The 16,912-nt window shown below is 37.7% G+C and overlaps 1 protein-coding gene across 9 annotated transcripts in view; it reads left to right on the top strand.

Annotated features, from left to right (window-relative positions):
- Nucleotides 1-14,758, top strand: part of Dgkb (diacylglycerol kinase beta) — a 696,100-nt gene extending 681,342 nt beyond the window's left edge. For all 9 annotated transcript variants that reach the window (XM_060367267.1, XM_060367280.1, XM_060367266.1 and 6 more), the window contains one exon: nucleotides 11,235-14,758. In XM_060367267.1, the coding sequence (XP_060223250.1) occupies nucleotides 11,235-11,342 (108 nt within the window). In that variant the 3' untranslated portion in view covers nucleotides 11,343-14,758. The remainder of the gene's footprint in view (nucleotides 1-11,234) is intronic.
- Nucleotides 14,759-16,912: the final 2,154 nt, after the last annotated feature.

Raw genomic sequence — 16,912 nt, forward strand, 5'->3', positions numbered from 1 at the left:
ATAAGGAAGGAAAAGAAAAGAAAGAAAGGCTGGCAGGAAGGAAGGCAGTTAAAAGGGAGAGAGAAGAAGAGAGAAAGGGAAGAAGGAAGGAAAGAAAGAAAGACAATAAAGATAGATAGAAAGAAAGATAGATAGAAAGAGAGAGAAAGAAAGAAAGAAAGAAAGAAAGAAAGAAAGAAAGAAAGAAAGAAAGAAAGAAAAGGCAGTTAGGGAGGAGGTGGGAGGAGGAGAGAAAATAAAGAAGGAAGGAAGGAAGGAAGGAAGGAAGGAAGGAAGGAAGGAAGGAAGGAAGGAAGGAAGGAAGACAGTTACAGAAGAGGAGAGAGGGAGGAAAAGAGAAAGGAAGGAAGAAAGAAAGGAAAGAAGGCAGGCAGTTAGAAAGGGAGGAGGAAAGAAGGAAGGGAGAGAAAGGAAAAAGGAGTCAACAAAGACCAGGAAAGTTTTTGAAGAATCTTAAAACAGACTGAAAATTAAAAGATGACTAGTAAAAATCCAGTTCCAAAGGGAAGGAAAAGTGTCCTATAGAGAAAAAAAGCAGTTATGTGGGAAGGTGTATACATCGAGAATCTGAGAGAAGACAAGTTGAGCCGACAAAAAGGAGCTGTAAGCAAAGCAGGTACTTCAGGAGCAGTGGTTCCTAATTCCTGCTAATCAGCAGGACCTTGAAGCCCTCAGAAAGGATTCTCAGCTTTGTGTCAATGAGCCTGTTGAACTAAGGAAAGGTTTAAGCAAGAATGCAAGCTGAAATGATAATGGCAAGTATCTATGATCAGGGAAGAGTAACTGCAGTTAGAGGGCTTCTGCAGTAGTATAGGCCTGAACACAGAAAATCAATCTCATTTAGTAGTAAGAAAAATGTCATTTAAGGATGAGCTAAGTTTCTGAGTCTTCTTAAGCAACTGAATAAACGATGGCACAATTCCTTAACACAGAGAAATCTGGAACACTATCACGTACTTCTGTTTGTACTTTAGACTAGGTTAACTAAAGTGTGCTCACTCACCAATGCCCTAGACCTGCTGTTGAGAATGTCAGCTATGACGGCATAACACAATGGAAATTCTGTAATGTCCATGATGTCAAAGCAGTGTTACCTTGAAGAGCCTCAGCACTAACGACCAGGTCTTTCAGGTCACTACTGCAATGGACTAGGGCATGGGTGAGCTTACAAACCAGATACTCTTCATTTAAAAGAAAGAAGGAAGGAAAAGAAAAGAAAGAAAGGAAGGCAGGAAGGAAGGCAGTTAAAAGGGGCAAAGAGAGGAAGAGAGAAAGGGAAGAAGGAAGGAAAGACAGAAAGACAGAAAGAGAGAGAAATTAAAATTAGAAACTTCTCCATAGTGGTATTTTTCTAGTATTTTTTGAGTAAAGGGGGAATTTAGCATGTAGCAAGGATGACAGCAGAAGTCAGATTAAAAGCAGGTGACAATACTATGCAGGATATCAGTGACAACCAAGGAATTTGGAAAGTTTTATCTCAGATGGAAGGGTTGGAAAATGTGTTTTTCACCGAAAGCACATAATTAGATTAAAATTATAAATACATTGCTGATGAAAAAGAATAGTTACCCTTAGTAACTATTATAAGATATGATATTATATTATATATATATATATATATATTCATAGCATCAAGAGATATTTCCTGGTGATGCTCCTGAGACAGATTATGACTTAGGAGCAAACACAGGACATCTTTGCCCAGTATCCAAGACCTAGTCAGGTCCAGTGGCCAGCGCCCCAGAAGTGCGATCAAACCTTTGTTTTATGTCTTTAAGGCCATGCTTTTTACACTATACCAGAAGAAAAGTTTTGTAAAGGGAATTTCAGATGAAATATAATTCATGAAAAGTGAGTTATGAATATATTTTTATTACAGTCAAGAAGGGGTAGGCTTTTTTTGTGTGTTGTTCTTTTTATCTTTTTTTTTAAGAATACGCTAAATATTTATTCATTTAATGTTCAGCTATCATAAGCACTATTTGACATGAGAACACCTTTGTAGGGCATAGCCTCATCTAGAATTAAAGTTTCATTATTGTTTATTCATAGATTTCGCCTACAAGTTGAATCTGACTTCTCCATCTTCATAGTGGCTGTTTGCTGCCTTAAGATGTTTTTATTATCTGAACATTTAATAGTTCCTATATTAAATACCAAATATGTTGAAGATCTAAGTGGTCAGGAGGCCAGTGTCTGTCTTTTTATCTTTTTTCTACGGTACTGTTTTCTTATAAGACCGAAGACTTAAGGATGCCTCAAAAAATTGTCAATATAATTTCTTATTAGAGACACAGCAATAAGGAAAATATTTTTAAAATATCTTTGACCTTCCTGGAAACCAGTTAAGGCCATAAAATATTTTTTGAATGAAGAATAAAATTTAAATCTTAAAAGAGATTTCAAATCCAGGTATATAACTATTTCTCCTTCAGCATGGTTACGTGGCTTATGGTCATCAGAAAAAAAGAAAAAGTTTCTTTTTTTCACATGTATTTACAATTCTTGTGACTTGTATCAGCAAGGTAGTATCTCAACTTTGTTTTTAATGATTTTGTTTTAGATCTTAACAGTGACTTCTCTGAATTCAATGCTACTAAAGACTTAACATTAAATTTGGAAATTGTCATCATTCCAGAAAATGGAATCATAATGAGGTTGGGGAGATATTTCAGAAGATTGTTGTGTTTTTGTTGCCCCCTGATCTAATTTACATGCACTTAGCCCTCCCACCCCTGCTGTTGTATGGGTCTGGTGCATGCTTGAATTCAAAGGGGTTTCCATTATTGAAAGGCTACAGCCTTATTCCAAAATCAAACTAGGTAGCTTTTAATGTTCCAGGTGACTGCTAAGTTAAGTCCTCCCCATAGATATTTTATGGTATTTACTTTGTTCTGAATGTTTCATTTATTTCAAAGGCAGCTGAATAAATCCAGTGATAATAAACTCTTAAAAAGATGAAGCAAGGAAAGGAAAATTTGGCTAGGCACAGGGAGAATATTTATGAAGGAAGATGCTACCTGCTGAGACACATTCTAAGAACCATGGTATTATTAAGCTCAAACCATCACAGAGCCATGACAATCTATTAAAAACAGTATTCACTGGAGCCAAAGTCAATCAATGTGAATATTACCAAACTTTAGGATTGCTAGCATACAAGCCAACCGAGAATTTTTCACTAAATAAATTCTGAATGGTGGCACTTAATACGGCAAAGATATGTCACTAAAAATTATTTGTATTATTCAACTATTGGTCACTTTATGAAGAGTAATTTTAAATTTAAAAAGATTTCACTTTATAACTTGGTTTAGCATTGGATTTCCATTATAATATGAAAGGTTACCAAATTATGCCTACTGTTTATGAAGCTATAGATAGGAATGGTTCTCACATCTTTAGATGGTAAGGAAAAATCAAAATAACTGTAATATTTCATAATGTGAAAATGTTATGAAATTCAAATTCTAATTTCCATATATAAAGTTTTATTAGAACAGTCATACTCATTTATTTTCACATAGTCCAAAAACTACAACAAACTATAACAGCCACAAGCGTTTGCCATCTAGACCTTTATGGTAGAACCAAACTGAATTTAGTAATGGCAGATTCAAGAGATGCCCAGGAGGTAAAATCTAGGAGGTACCAACCTGGGGACTTGGTGCTGCTCAGCACTGGAAAAGGGTGAAGTACCTGTAGGTCTTCTATGCCTCTAAATTTGAATTCCCATGTGTAAAGTTACAAAACAAACAAACAAACAAAACTAAAATACCACAAGCATTTGCCATCTATTCCTTCACAGAAAAATGGGACATTTGCCAACCTCACAATTATGTGGACATCTGCTTAAACATCCTGCAACATACAGCTCTCAAACATAATTTAAATATTCAGAATTAGGTTAAACATTTTAATACTTTACATACATTGTAGGCAGAGCATTGCAACAAATTTCAGCATGCGTGCCCTTAAAATAAGCATACTTTGGAAGTCACAGTCTATTAACGAGACAAGAATTAAACGGCACTGAAGAGAGATTAGAAATGTTATTTGAGAGCACCTCCTTTTAATGCTTACACCTATTTCTCTGGTGGTTTGTACTCATACCTTTCACAGGATGTCATTCTCTTGCTTCACTTTGTCAATATTCTTCTGATAAAACATCATACACCTGCATTTCACACTTGCTACAGTGTCGGTAATCTATTCTCATGTTACTATGGATACATTAAATTCACACACGCCTTCTGAACTCCATACCCACTAAGGCACTGGACATCTCCTTTAGACTGTCACACTCTACACTGATGCCACCAACTTCCCAGCAGTCACCATGCCAAAAGTATCTTTCTTTCTCTAACTTCACACATGGCATTTCAAGTTTAGAGGGACAAAACACCTACAAGTACCTTTTCTTTTTCCAGTACCCAGCACAACCAAATCACCACCCACCATAGGTTGTGTCTTGTTGGTATCTCTTGAATCTGCCCTTGCTACATCTAGTTTGGCACTACCGTAACTAAGGTATGTTTCACTTTTTGAGTGGATCACAAACTTAGACTGCCTTCTGATTTCCCTGCCTTGAGTCGAGCACCGATTCCCTAACTATGCTGATGAGAACAAAATTCAGATTTACTCACATGCTACAATATTTTCACTGACAAAATATACATTCACTTCCTGGCAGTATCTTTGCCTCTCAATGCTCATCACGCACACACAACACCCCAGCGTTACACAGTTGTTATCATCCTCATAAAGGAGGAGCTTTCTGGGGATATAAGTAGTCCAAGGTATAGTGCTGTGGTTAGCAAGGTGAAATCAGGAAGGGTCAGTTCTCCAACTCTGCTCTTGTGCTTACAGATAAATGTCATATGCAGATTACAGAACCGAGTTTATTTAAAATAAAATAAAAATGTTGGCACCCAACAGCTTAGGATTGTTGGGAGAATAAAATCAGATTCGGAAAAAGTAAAACCATGGAAAGACTTAGTCTTTTCGAGGTAGGTATGCAATCCATCTTTCTTTCCATTTGATAAAATTCTCAAGGGAAAAAATGTAGAGGGAGGGAAAGTCTATTGTTTCAGAAACTGTAGCCCAGAGTTACCTTGTCCAGTCGCTTTGGATCTGTAGTACTACAGAACACCATGGAGCTAACATGGCTCAGAGAAGGCAGCCAAGAAACAAGAGAGGAGGGACCAAGTGTTTCAATAGCACCTTAAGAGAACACCCCCAATTACCTAGCTTCCTTCCACAAGGCTCCACCTCCTAAAGTTCCACTGACTCCCAACAGCAACACAAGCTACTGAGAAAACCTTTAATGCTTGGGGATAGTCAAAATTGAAACTGTAGCAATATGAAAGTTTCTTAAAGAAGTCTCTTAAAGGTTGTCTCTGTTCCAGGCTTGTCAGAATGGTTTCTTAATAGTTTAGATGAAGAGTTATGCCTCAAAAGAAAGGGTATTTAGTGTTCAGACTAAAAGCAAAATAAATTCTACTTTTCATAGTAAAAGTAGGTAGAAATAGTTGACACTTGGTGACAGGTAAACATTTACCAAGGACCTGAGCCAAATAACGTTCACAAAGTATATAAAAGAAGATTCATCTCTCTTCTCTCCTACTTTACTTGGGGAACAGTAAGTCTTCGGAAAAACACTACTGCCTAAGGGGAAGAGACACTTTTCACCTTCTCCTCTGAACACAGGAAGGTATATACTCCTTCTTTTATCATTTTATTAAAGCACATATTAATCCTATACTTTTCTGCAACACTGTTTTCATGTGTGTGACTTTTAGTCCAGGCCAACTCCGAGGTGAACAAACCAAGAAGCATCCAACAGTATGCGCAAAGCACTTAGAAAACCTGCCACAGTAAATCTTAGGAAATCTTTATATAGCCTTGATAGCATTCTTTACATATTTTACTTGTCATGTAGAAACTGTGTGTGCATATGCTTTTATTCTTAATTTATGACTCATGTATGTGAGGACCTACCCTCGAGTTCTGGAAGAGAGCCAGGAGGAATGACAAAAGCTTATAACGCTTGGAATCTACTGGGATCACTACCAGCTAACATGACAAAGAGAAGTAGCCCATTCGGGATACTGTAGCTTTCGTTTGACAGCTTGTGCTATCTAGTAGAAATGTTGTTCCCACATTTGCTCTCTGTGTCTGACTGTGTCTGTCCCTGTCTCTCTGTCTCTGTCTCTCTGTCTCTTGTCTCTCTGTTTGTGTCTGTCGCTCTGTTTGTGTGTGTCTGTTTCTCTCCCTATTCCTATCCTCTTCCTGTTGTAGTAAATATTAAAGAGTGATGGACTATATATCATTGATTATTATTTGTCCTCTGATTCTTGCAGCAGTATTATCCAAACCACTATCACATGTGGTAAGACACAGACACCTGTTAGACTGATTTACCTTTGGCCAGGCAGATATTTCACCTACACTGTCTCACTACCCTCAACATCCATCTGCCAACCCCCATCCAATGCCATCCACCTTACTCCTCCTCATCTTCCATCCATAATCCCATGACACTTGCTTCTACTCTTTATTTGGGCCTTTCCACCATTACTGGAGTCCTTCCTCCCAGCCCGTGGGGTTTCTACTACATGCAAACCCATTGTGGTGTCCTCCTTCTCCCTCTCTCCTGTCCTTCTCTTTCCCTGTGCTTTTCCTGAACCCAAAAGCCTGTGAACCTCAACCACATCTACCCCATTATGCCCTGCCCAGGTAGAGGCTGTTTAATCAATCGATCAGATATAACGACTTAGGCAGGTTTACACAACAAGGGTAGGTTTATGTGAGAATGTGCTCTCTTCTGAGCAGGAGCAAGATGTTGGGGCCAGTAATTAACATTAGAATACATAGCCCCAGGCCAAAACCCAAAATACTCCAGGTTTTTGTGTGGAATTTTCTATTTCTTTTTCTGTTTTAGACTAGGTCTACAAGGCTATCTGCCTGCCTCAGCCTCCTGAGGGCTAGAGCTGTAACCATATACCACCACCCATATTCTTAGATCAGAGAAAGTATCTTTCTTTTTTTTTTGTTTCATTTTTGCTTTTCCATTTGAGACTTGATCTAGCCAGCACTCCCCCTGCTTCTGTCTCCTAAGTACTACAATTACACATGCACCTGTGCCCAGCTCAATAGAAATGCCATTCTTCTGATGCTGTAGAAGAGAGGAAATATACACATACATTGAGGACAGTATTTATCAGCTTGCACATTTTATAGCAATGTTTGTCTGTCTTTATGGAGCTATGTCCATTTTTAGCAGAGTATTTTATTATTTTAATTTTTATTTATTCATTTTACATCCAGTCATAGCCCCCTCCCTTCTCTCCTTCTGGCCCCAACTTACCTCCCTCTCTCCTCTTTCCCCCTTTCATATTCCTCAGAAAAGGGGAGTCCCACCTACCCACTCCAGCATATCAAGTAGTAGTGCATTTTCCCTTGTTTCCTGGTGAGGTAGCTTCACCAGGGGAAAGTGGTCAAAAAGCAGGCATCAGAGTCTATGTCAGAGTCAGCCCCCATTTCCCTTAGGGACCAGCTGCCATTTGTGTAGGGAGCCTAGGTCCAGTCCATGCATGGTCCTTGGTTGGTGTTTCAGTCTCCACAGGCACCCCAAACCTGGTTAGTTGGCTCTGTTGTTCTTCTTGTGGACTTCCTGTCCCCTCTGGGTCCTTCTACCCTTCCTCCCACTCTTCCACAACATACTCTGTGCTCCATCCAATGTTTGCTTGTGGGTCTCTGCACCTGTTTCCATCAGGTGCTTTGTGGAGTCACTCAGAGGACAGCTATGCTAGGCTCCTGCGTGCAAACGTAGCAGAGTATCGTTAATCAGGGGTTTACTGTCTCCCATGGGGTAAGTCTCAGGTTGGGGCAGTCATTGGTTGGACATTCCCTCAGTCTCTGCTTTACTTTTGTCCCTACCCATCTTTTAAGCAGGGTAAATTTTGGGTGGAAGTTGTGTCTAGTGAGAAGATGGCCTCTTCACTCTCCATGGCTTCTGTTACTAAATGTCTCAGCTAGAGTTGAGCAAAGCTCTTCACCAACCCTACATCTGACAAAGGGCTAACATACAAAATACATAAAGAGCTCAGGAACCTAACCATGAAATAAAATAATCCAATTGAAAAATGGGGTATAGAGCTAAACAGAGAATTCTCCACAGAGGAATATCAAATAGCCAAGAAGCACTTAAAGAAATGTTCAACATCCTTAGTCATCAGGGAGATGAAAATCAAAACAACAGAGATTCCATCTTACACCCATCAGAATGACTAAGATCAAAAACTCAAGTGACAGCACATGTTGGTGAGGAGGTAGAGCAAGGGGAACAGTTGTCCATTGCTGGTGGGAGTGCAAATTTATGAAACTACACCCTAGATGGGATTGTTTTTACTTCACCTAAGTACAAAGACACATAATATTCAATTAGATGCTATATTCTAAAAGTTTGGGTATGTATTAGAAAGTTTATGAGTGCAAGTTTCTTCCCTGTTATATTTTCTGGCCAAAAGAAAAATACAACCAATTCTCATTTTGATACATACATACATACATACATATATATATATATATATATGAATTTATATGTTAAAGGCACAGTTATGTACAATGACCATATGAAAAAGCAAACAACCAAAAGGACAGGCTATAGATAACTGTAAAAACAAAACTGGCTAATATACTTTTTCTGAACTGAAATTGTGAGCTGAGCATGAGAGCCCTATAATATCAAAAGCACTGAGATACTATTATGTTCTTAACAGAATAAGAACAAAGATTTGTTCTTTCAAATGATGTCCAATGTACGAGTCTAATAGATATTCATCATGTGGACTATTGGCTGAACTTCATCTAAACTGATGCTGATTTTATGTGGCTAGAAAGATTACTTATAAAATCTTAATAATTATCTCAATTTCCAAAATGACACCCTTCCTATTACAATGGACAATATAGGCAGATCAGGAACTACAAATACAAGATCTATGTTCTATTTTGTTCATCTTGTTTATTTTAATTTGAAGAGAGAGTCATTGTGTAAGTAATATATGATGACTATTTCCTTGGGTGCTCATTTAAAAAAATAACATTTTGCATGAAATGATTCAATTTCAGAACTGAAAAACAGTGCCTTTCTCCTTAGCTTCCTATTTCAGCACTTACAACATTATTGGAGGAGTGTCTTAATTTTTCTTTCTTAGTGCACTATAATTTCTTGAAGGCGATGATAGTGTATTGTGTAGTCATTCTAATTTATTAGTGCATTGTCTGAAGTAGAGGAAAAGTAGTATAATTTCTATTAACTGAATAAACGATGAATGTTACTGAATGAGACCCATCTAAAGAATCCAGAGACAAAAATCAATGGCTTGGGGTCTGAGCCAGTAGGCACTGAGTCAGACTCGGAAGAGGAGCTTGAGACTTTTCTCCACAAGAGCGCTAATGGCAATTCAGGGCTGCTAAAGGAGAGGATGTCACTGTGGTCAGTGATGGGGCCCCTGCTGAGTCACTGAAACTCGGTAGATAGCTTCCCACCCTCGTCTCAGTAAGTGGCCAATGTAAGCCCACTGGCTCACATAACAACAAGACATGTAAGTAACATGGAGACTTGATCTGAAGAGAAATGTTAGTTGGTTGAGAGGAAGATGAAAGGTGTTTTAAACTGTCCAAAGACAAACTAATAATAAAAACAAAATTCAACTGCTACGAGTCAGTGTGATAGAAAGCCAAATGGAGAAGGGAAAGTTTGGTAAAGATCATTTCTAGTCTACATCTATAGGTGGTATTTTGACATCTTTACTGATGGCTATCAATTTCTCACTTCATAGTCAACGTCCAGAGAGTTTGGGCCTAGCTTAGCCTATCAGCTAAACCAGATATTTTATATTAAAAAAAAAAAAAAAAAGGATCTTTCCAGCATAGTCTGCTTCCAACATATTTAAAGTATTTTTATCTGTTCAGGGTTTTTTGGTTTTTTTTTTTTTTTTTTTTTTTTTTGTATTTCTGTCTTTCTAGAATACAAATTTTCATTTCCCAAAAGTCCTGATACCGATTTAACGATGTGATTCACGTGACAAACATCTATTTTTTTTTTTTTTTTGCTTTATTGCTATTAGTGAATGACAAGTGAAGGAGATTTATTTTAACTTGAAAATGTCAGGTATGCACTTTCAGAGATGTATTTTTCCAGCTTTTAATGAGGTGGCGCTTCTCTCTGAAAGATGCTCCTCTTTGACGCGGATGCCGCACAGGTGACAACTGATATTTAATAAGCGATGGCTCTTGTATTAGTTGCAGTTCACTAAAGAAAATGTCTCAGATTGCTTTTGAAAAACTCGTAGCGTCCGTAGCCCAAAGGCAAGATGTGACCTTTTTATTACATAATGAGAATCATTTATTATCTTACAATGTATCTTAAAGTCACAGACAAAATGCCAGTTTGATAATTGCTTTCAATTAGCTTTGAGCATAGCATATATTCATAAAATGTCTTCTCTAATTTAGAGTTGAATTAGAGAAAATTGCAGACATAATCTACTTTAAGGTTGTCTCATTTAAAGTGATTCGTGGTTTTGTACCACAGAAATCAACACGAGTGGCTTTAGAACAGTGCCTCTGAGTGGCTGAAGCAGACTTTTCAGTATCTGATTCTTTTGTATTATCAATTAATTAACAAATTAGAAGATCATTTTCTGACCTTTCATGCATGTTAACTTTTGATTTTCATTCTTAATGATTGTTTGGAAATGAAGCTGTGCAGCTCGTGTTTAAAGAGAAAAACAATGTGATTAAAAAGACAAATAAGATTTGCCTAATGCTCCATACCTCCTCCACTGGGCCACGGTGGGAACTGAACCCAGTGATGGTGCATCTTCTCCTGTTTCAGCACCATGTAGCTGATGGCCAAGACATGGCACTGTGTAATCATGCAGTCTTATATAAAGAGTCCCGGGAGACTGCTGTAGGACAAGTGAGTTAGACATACGATCATAATGAAACTGTGACTTCACCTAATTTCTACCTCTGGTTCGCATTTGAGTATCATCTAAATGTACATCCTTGTCTCTCATAAAATATTTTTAAAATCGTGAAACTCTGAAATTTAATTTTTATCTTGTGTTAATTTTGTTGCTCATGCAATACAGAGGCAGAGATTTGATTTACAGAAGTTGGTATTTTGTCTTGATATCACTAGTTCTCTTTCTCTTCCCTAGATAAAAATTACACACAAGAACCAAGCCCCGATGCTGATGGGTCCTCCCCCGAAAACTGGATTATTCTGCTCGCTCATCAAAAGAACAAGGAACCGAAGCAAGGAGTGAACCTCTATCACGAGAAATTTAAACAGTATACTTGGGCCATGGAACACTCTGAAACATTTCAGGTCTCCTGCTCCTACAAAATCATTGGATTAACAGTTTTTGTTATTGAGCTGATGTAAAATTTGGCCATTAGAGAGTCTGTTGTTTCTGTTCTTCTAGGCATATTTGCATGAAAAAAGTAGAAGTTTCTATGACGCGCTGCACATATTTTAGTTGCATGCATTCCCATGGGGTTTTCTGTCTCCCACTCGCATCTTACCCCATTTCCATTTACTGACTGTGAGGAAAAACCTGGGAAAGATCAAAGAAATAAGACGGGAAATGATTCTTGATGTAATTGCTGTCTTTGGCACTAATAAGTAAGCTTGCAACAATTCCTAGTGCAAACTGCCATCCTTTGCTCATTAGAGTCAGTGTACCCGTGGTATTGGTCTTGTGGCGTGAGAAAAAGCATAATTCAAAGATGTTATTAAATAGCTGTCTATGATACCGTGTTCTATCTAATAGTCTGTTTTTTTTCAACATCTTTATTCTTCTGAATGGACATTAGCATACCACACATAAAATTTTTCTTGTGTTAAAAAAAATAGAAAATGGTATTTATTTTGTTTAGCTTTTTTTTTTTTTTTTTTAATTCCAAAACCATGAGTGAAAATATGTTACTGGCAGTAATTACGATAATACAACAAGCCTTATTCCTTTCTGTGTAAAAGTCTGGACGCAAATGCAAAACTCACAATAGTAGTGAAATAGATGGTTTCAACTATGTGCCTAATGCATCTGTTTCCCACCAGAGAATGAGAAAAGTAGAGTTATTATGAGTTTGTGAAAAGTAAAATGTCAGAAGAAAGTGAGTTACCCCCTTTTTGTGATTAAAAGGCTCACCATTCAAAACAAGTAAACCATACAGCATACTCAAAGCTCAGTGACCCATTTCATGGCATTTGGTCCCTCTACCATATATGACTGTGATTTTTTAAATGGATCTGTTAAGTGCACTTCAAGAAGGTAAAAGTTTAACTACATTGGTTTCTTCTAGGACAGATTGGAACCTGCAATAATACTGAGTTCACTGAATCAAATCATGCATGCAATAAGCCCCTAATGACTCATTCATTCCAGCCCCGTCTCTATGCCATTTCAAATGTTTGGTAACATATAATGGCCTGGCTCACAGTTTGAGGTGTTCATGGCATAGTTTGGTCTCTGAATGTTTACAGAAATGTGGAACTCAGAGAAACATAGTGTTTCTATAGGCTATCATATGAAATGAAATACTTCTGGGCAGTCTCAGTGTAATCCAGTCACCCTGACCTGCATCTCCTCACTGCATGTTTTATGTTTTCAAGCACCACGCCATCAGGAAAACAAGTACTTGAAATGCATGATTTATCAGCTTTCCTCTCTGCTCGGCATTAAAGTGCTAATGATTTATCAGTTCTATTTTTCTATTGATTCTTTCATCTTTGAATAACAAATAGCAGTTAGTTATTCTGTTGAACACAACTCTGTGCATGGATTTATTGATTTCAAGTGAAATTGCTGTAATTTTAGCTCTTTGGTTTGAAAACTCAAGAGTATGCTGTTGTATCAAATAGCTACTCTCAAGCAATGTTTCTGTAATGAAAGATTATGTATAAAGTGTATTCCTTTAGTATTCCAGGAACATTGGATGCTAAATACCAATCAACAATAACTTTAATTGCTTTAAAAATAAAGGCTTTTGAGTAGAATTAAGACAAAATTTAGCTTACCCAGGAAAATATGATTAAAATTGCAAATTCAGTACAGCAATCAGTTGTTCCTAGTATAGTGATAATAAAATAGTCATTCATTAGAGCAGCGATCTAGATAGACCAAGAGAATGTTCAAAGCAACCACAAATGCATCACTGACATAATGTTACATAACACACTCGTTGCTTTTGCGCATCTAGGACTACAGGTAATAAATGTTTCCACATAAATTCACGTGGTTTTTACCATGGGCAGGCAGACCTTGTGCCAAAATGCTATTTTGAATCAACAAATTATCTCATGCTCTGGAGGACACTAAGGCAGTCGCAGTTTCTGAATCGTTTGCAGCTTCTGTGCACTGGGAAGCGATTACCGAAAACTCAAGAACTGGCCTGTATGATTGCAGCAGCTGAAACAGTGGGCCCTGCTGCACTTCGGCAGAGCTACGTGATCATAACCAGGGCCGACAGGCACCACATTTCAATCCATTAGATTCACAGAAAACACTAATAAGTCTTCAAAAAGGAATCAAATTTTACTTTTCTAAACTCATTTTTTTTAAAGATAACTGATGTGCTTGCCCTTCGAGTACACTACTCCTGGGGTTTGGAAAGTAGTTTTTTAAAATCTACTTTGATGGTTTTGAAATCAGAGAAGATATTCTCTTCTTTTTTTTATGACAGCTTCATGTGAAGAATATATATTTTAAGGAAAATTCTAAATGGAAAGTTCTATGGCATATTAAAATACTGAATAATGAATGTTAGCTTTACAAGATGGAAACTTTTCTTCCCGGCGCCTGGGGGTTGTAGCTGTTGAGCCAACCTCTTTTAACTAGAGTAGACAAGGGTGAGAGGGTCTTGGGGGTAGAGTTTTGTACCCTGCTAAACACTGCCAAATACTAAACAGAAATGACAAATTCCTGAACAAACATAGACATGCACACTTTCAGAAATTAGGAAAGGTGATACCTGTGTGGATCCAGAATTTCAGAGCTCATATATGTGTGTTCTCACTTCACAATGAGTGTGCATCATATGCATTTGATGGGGCTTATGGGTGTAGCCACCCTAGATCTAACTGGTTAGGTGTTCCGTGTAGACTGTCTCTTAGAGGCAAAAGTGTAAAACTGTGAGCACCTCTGAGTCACACATGCATTCCCCAGTTTGTTCTGCTGTCTGGTATCAGGGACGGGGCAAGTACAGTTTCCACGGCAGAGTCTGTGTGGGTCTGAGATTGCCTCTGTTACTCAGACAAGACAGGGGTCTTCGATGTTTCCTTTCCTTTCTCTGTTAGTGTCAGCTGGCTTTCTGTTGGTTTTGAAAAGAACAATGTATTTTTATGGAACATATAATCCCCAATTAATTAATCAATGCATAACATAGATTCCACAGTAAAAGATAAACCCTCCTAGCTTATATTGAGGCTGTATAACTAAATAAAAAATGGTAAATAAATCTCCGAAAAGCCTTTCATTCTGTGAAAGACAGAAATCATACCCTTAAACCAGCCAATTAAATTGCAGTGTGTTTAAAGATTTGAGTAAATTCTTGTTTTAACCTTTCTATATATTCTTATTGTGTTTAAAACAGAGGGTTCGCTTAATTAAAGTATCTTAATTATTTTCTCAAAAAGTGTTATGTACAAATCCTGGTTTTTGAAATAAAAGTGTTAACCATTCGTTTTGTGCATCACTCATTCTGCGCCAGATAGTCTCCTCATGCATAATATTTGTAAGAACATTCTCAGTGGCTTTCCACTAGCAGACATGAGCAAGGCATACCGCCTGTGTCAGGAGAAAGAACATTACTTGGGGATTGAATTACTTATCTCTAAAAAACAAACTGTTGAACTTTGTAATGCTTTTTGCCCTACTTTGCATCTGTGATTATATAATATCTTCACAGATCCAAGAAAAGTCAACAAGCTGAGTGAGGGACAGTTAAGAATACAATTGAATTACAAGATGAAATTAATTTCTAAATGTATTCTAGCATAGGCTTCAGCTATAACTTGCGTGTTGACTGAGGAAAATATTTTCAAAAGGTCTGAAAATATTACAAAATGTTTCTCCAGGTCTCATTCCCCTTCCTAAATATGTATATCTGCTAGAAGAGTCACGTCTAAGGTAAATGATGGACTTAAGAAGACATTCCAAATCACCTCAAGAGAAGGTCAATCAACAAATGGCATTTTTGAAGATCTAGAATTTTACAAAAAGAAATAAATATAATTAAGATGAGTTAGAGTAAGAGAACATGAGCACACGAGATAAAAATCAAGAAATCAAGTCTTGTGTATATCATTGCCTTGCTTCATCAACTGTTAGCTGATAGATGGAGCATATGGGCGACGCTTTTAGTTCACAGGTGTCATGGAAAGGCAAGGCAGAGAAGGTGTAAGGGAGAGAGAGGCAAGCAATCAAGTAAAACTGGGAAAGGAAAACAATGAGCCTCCACATTGTAATGTGACACCCCTCCCCATTTCCAGAAAGGTGTGTTGTGATAATATTCATACATTTTGTATAACTTCTTTAACAATGTAAGTTCCAGAATATTTCACAAAATAAGTTCCAGAACATATATTAGTTGTAATATGTTTCTCCTAAGTGTACAAAAGTTAAGAAGCAAAAATACATAGACAATAAAAATAAGTACCATTAATTTAATAAGTGCCCAATGACAAGTAGTGGTTGAGTCACTTGTCCAAAAGATATTTTTTCATTGTAAAGATTTATTGCTTGCTTAATTGGTCCTAGAAAAAAAAATACCCTGATTAGAACTACATTGATACTGTTAATAATAGCCCATAGATTATTAGGCTCTATAAGCTTGCCACTTCCTAGATGCTACAAATCAAAGATACTGGTTGACTCAGTTCTTCAACCCCTACCCATCCTGTTACAAGTACTCCACACCATAACCCTGAGAGACATCCATCAAGACCTGGCCGGGGCTGGGGAGAACTCTGGGAAGTAGAGCTATGTTCCTGGCTCTTGCACAGTTGGAACCTCCCTCCTTGCCCTGGGAAGACACCAGCACAGGGGTCCTCTTACCTCAGCTAGTGGCCAGTGCTTCTTCTGAGCTGGCTTCTCAAAGGCTGTGGTGGGAGCCACAGGATCTATGGGCCTTGTGGACTTTAAGCGGAGTAGCAAGGACAAGAAAAAAGAAAAAAAGGGGGTATGTGAGAAATATAGGAGGTCACTATAGCATATGTGGCCACAGGCCATGAACAGAAATCTGCAGAACATAAATAAGCCAGTGAGGCAATTTGGAATCATGGGTTGCCCGTCCACTATTCACTGCATTGACTTAGTCCAACATAGGCAGATGAGTTGGGTGCTAACAATGCATTTTTTTTTTTGCATTAAAGCTAACGCTGATGCTTATGTGGTGCTTGTTAAAACTCTAGCATAATTTTCCATGTACATGAACTCATTTCAAAATTTCCACAATTAGCAATACCAGCCCCATCTCTACCTTAGAAAAAGAGGCATAGACACATTGTTTGAAATGTCTGAGATAGTCAGAAATGAGCCCAGAGATGTAATAATGTATTCTCTTCTTAAACACCACGCCTCTCACCTAACGTGAAGGATCAGGCTCCATTTTATCTAGTTAAATATAATACAAACATAAATTACAGTCATGACTTCACTTTTAATAATTCATAAATATACCATCAGGTTTGCCAGTAAACACTTCTAATCTCAGAACGTGGGAGACAGAGGTAGGCAGATCTTTGTAAGTTTAAGACCAGCCTGGTCTACATGAAGAGTTGCAGCCTAGCCAAGACTACATATTAAGACACTGTCTTAACACAGACAAATAAACA

Source organism: Meriones unguiculatus, chromosome 1 (assembly GCF_030254825.1).
Source record: "Meriones unguiculatus strain TT.TT164.6M chromosome 1, Bangor_MerUng_6.1, whole genome shotgun sequence".
In the NCBI taxonomy this organism is placed as follows: domain Eukaryota; kingdom Metazoa; phylum Chordata; class Mammalia; order Rodentia; family Muridae; genus Meriones; species Meriones unguiculatus.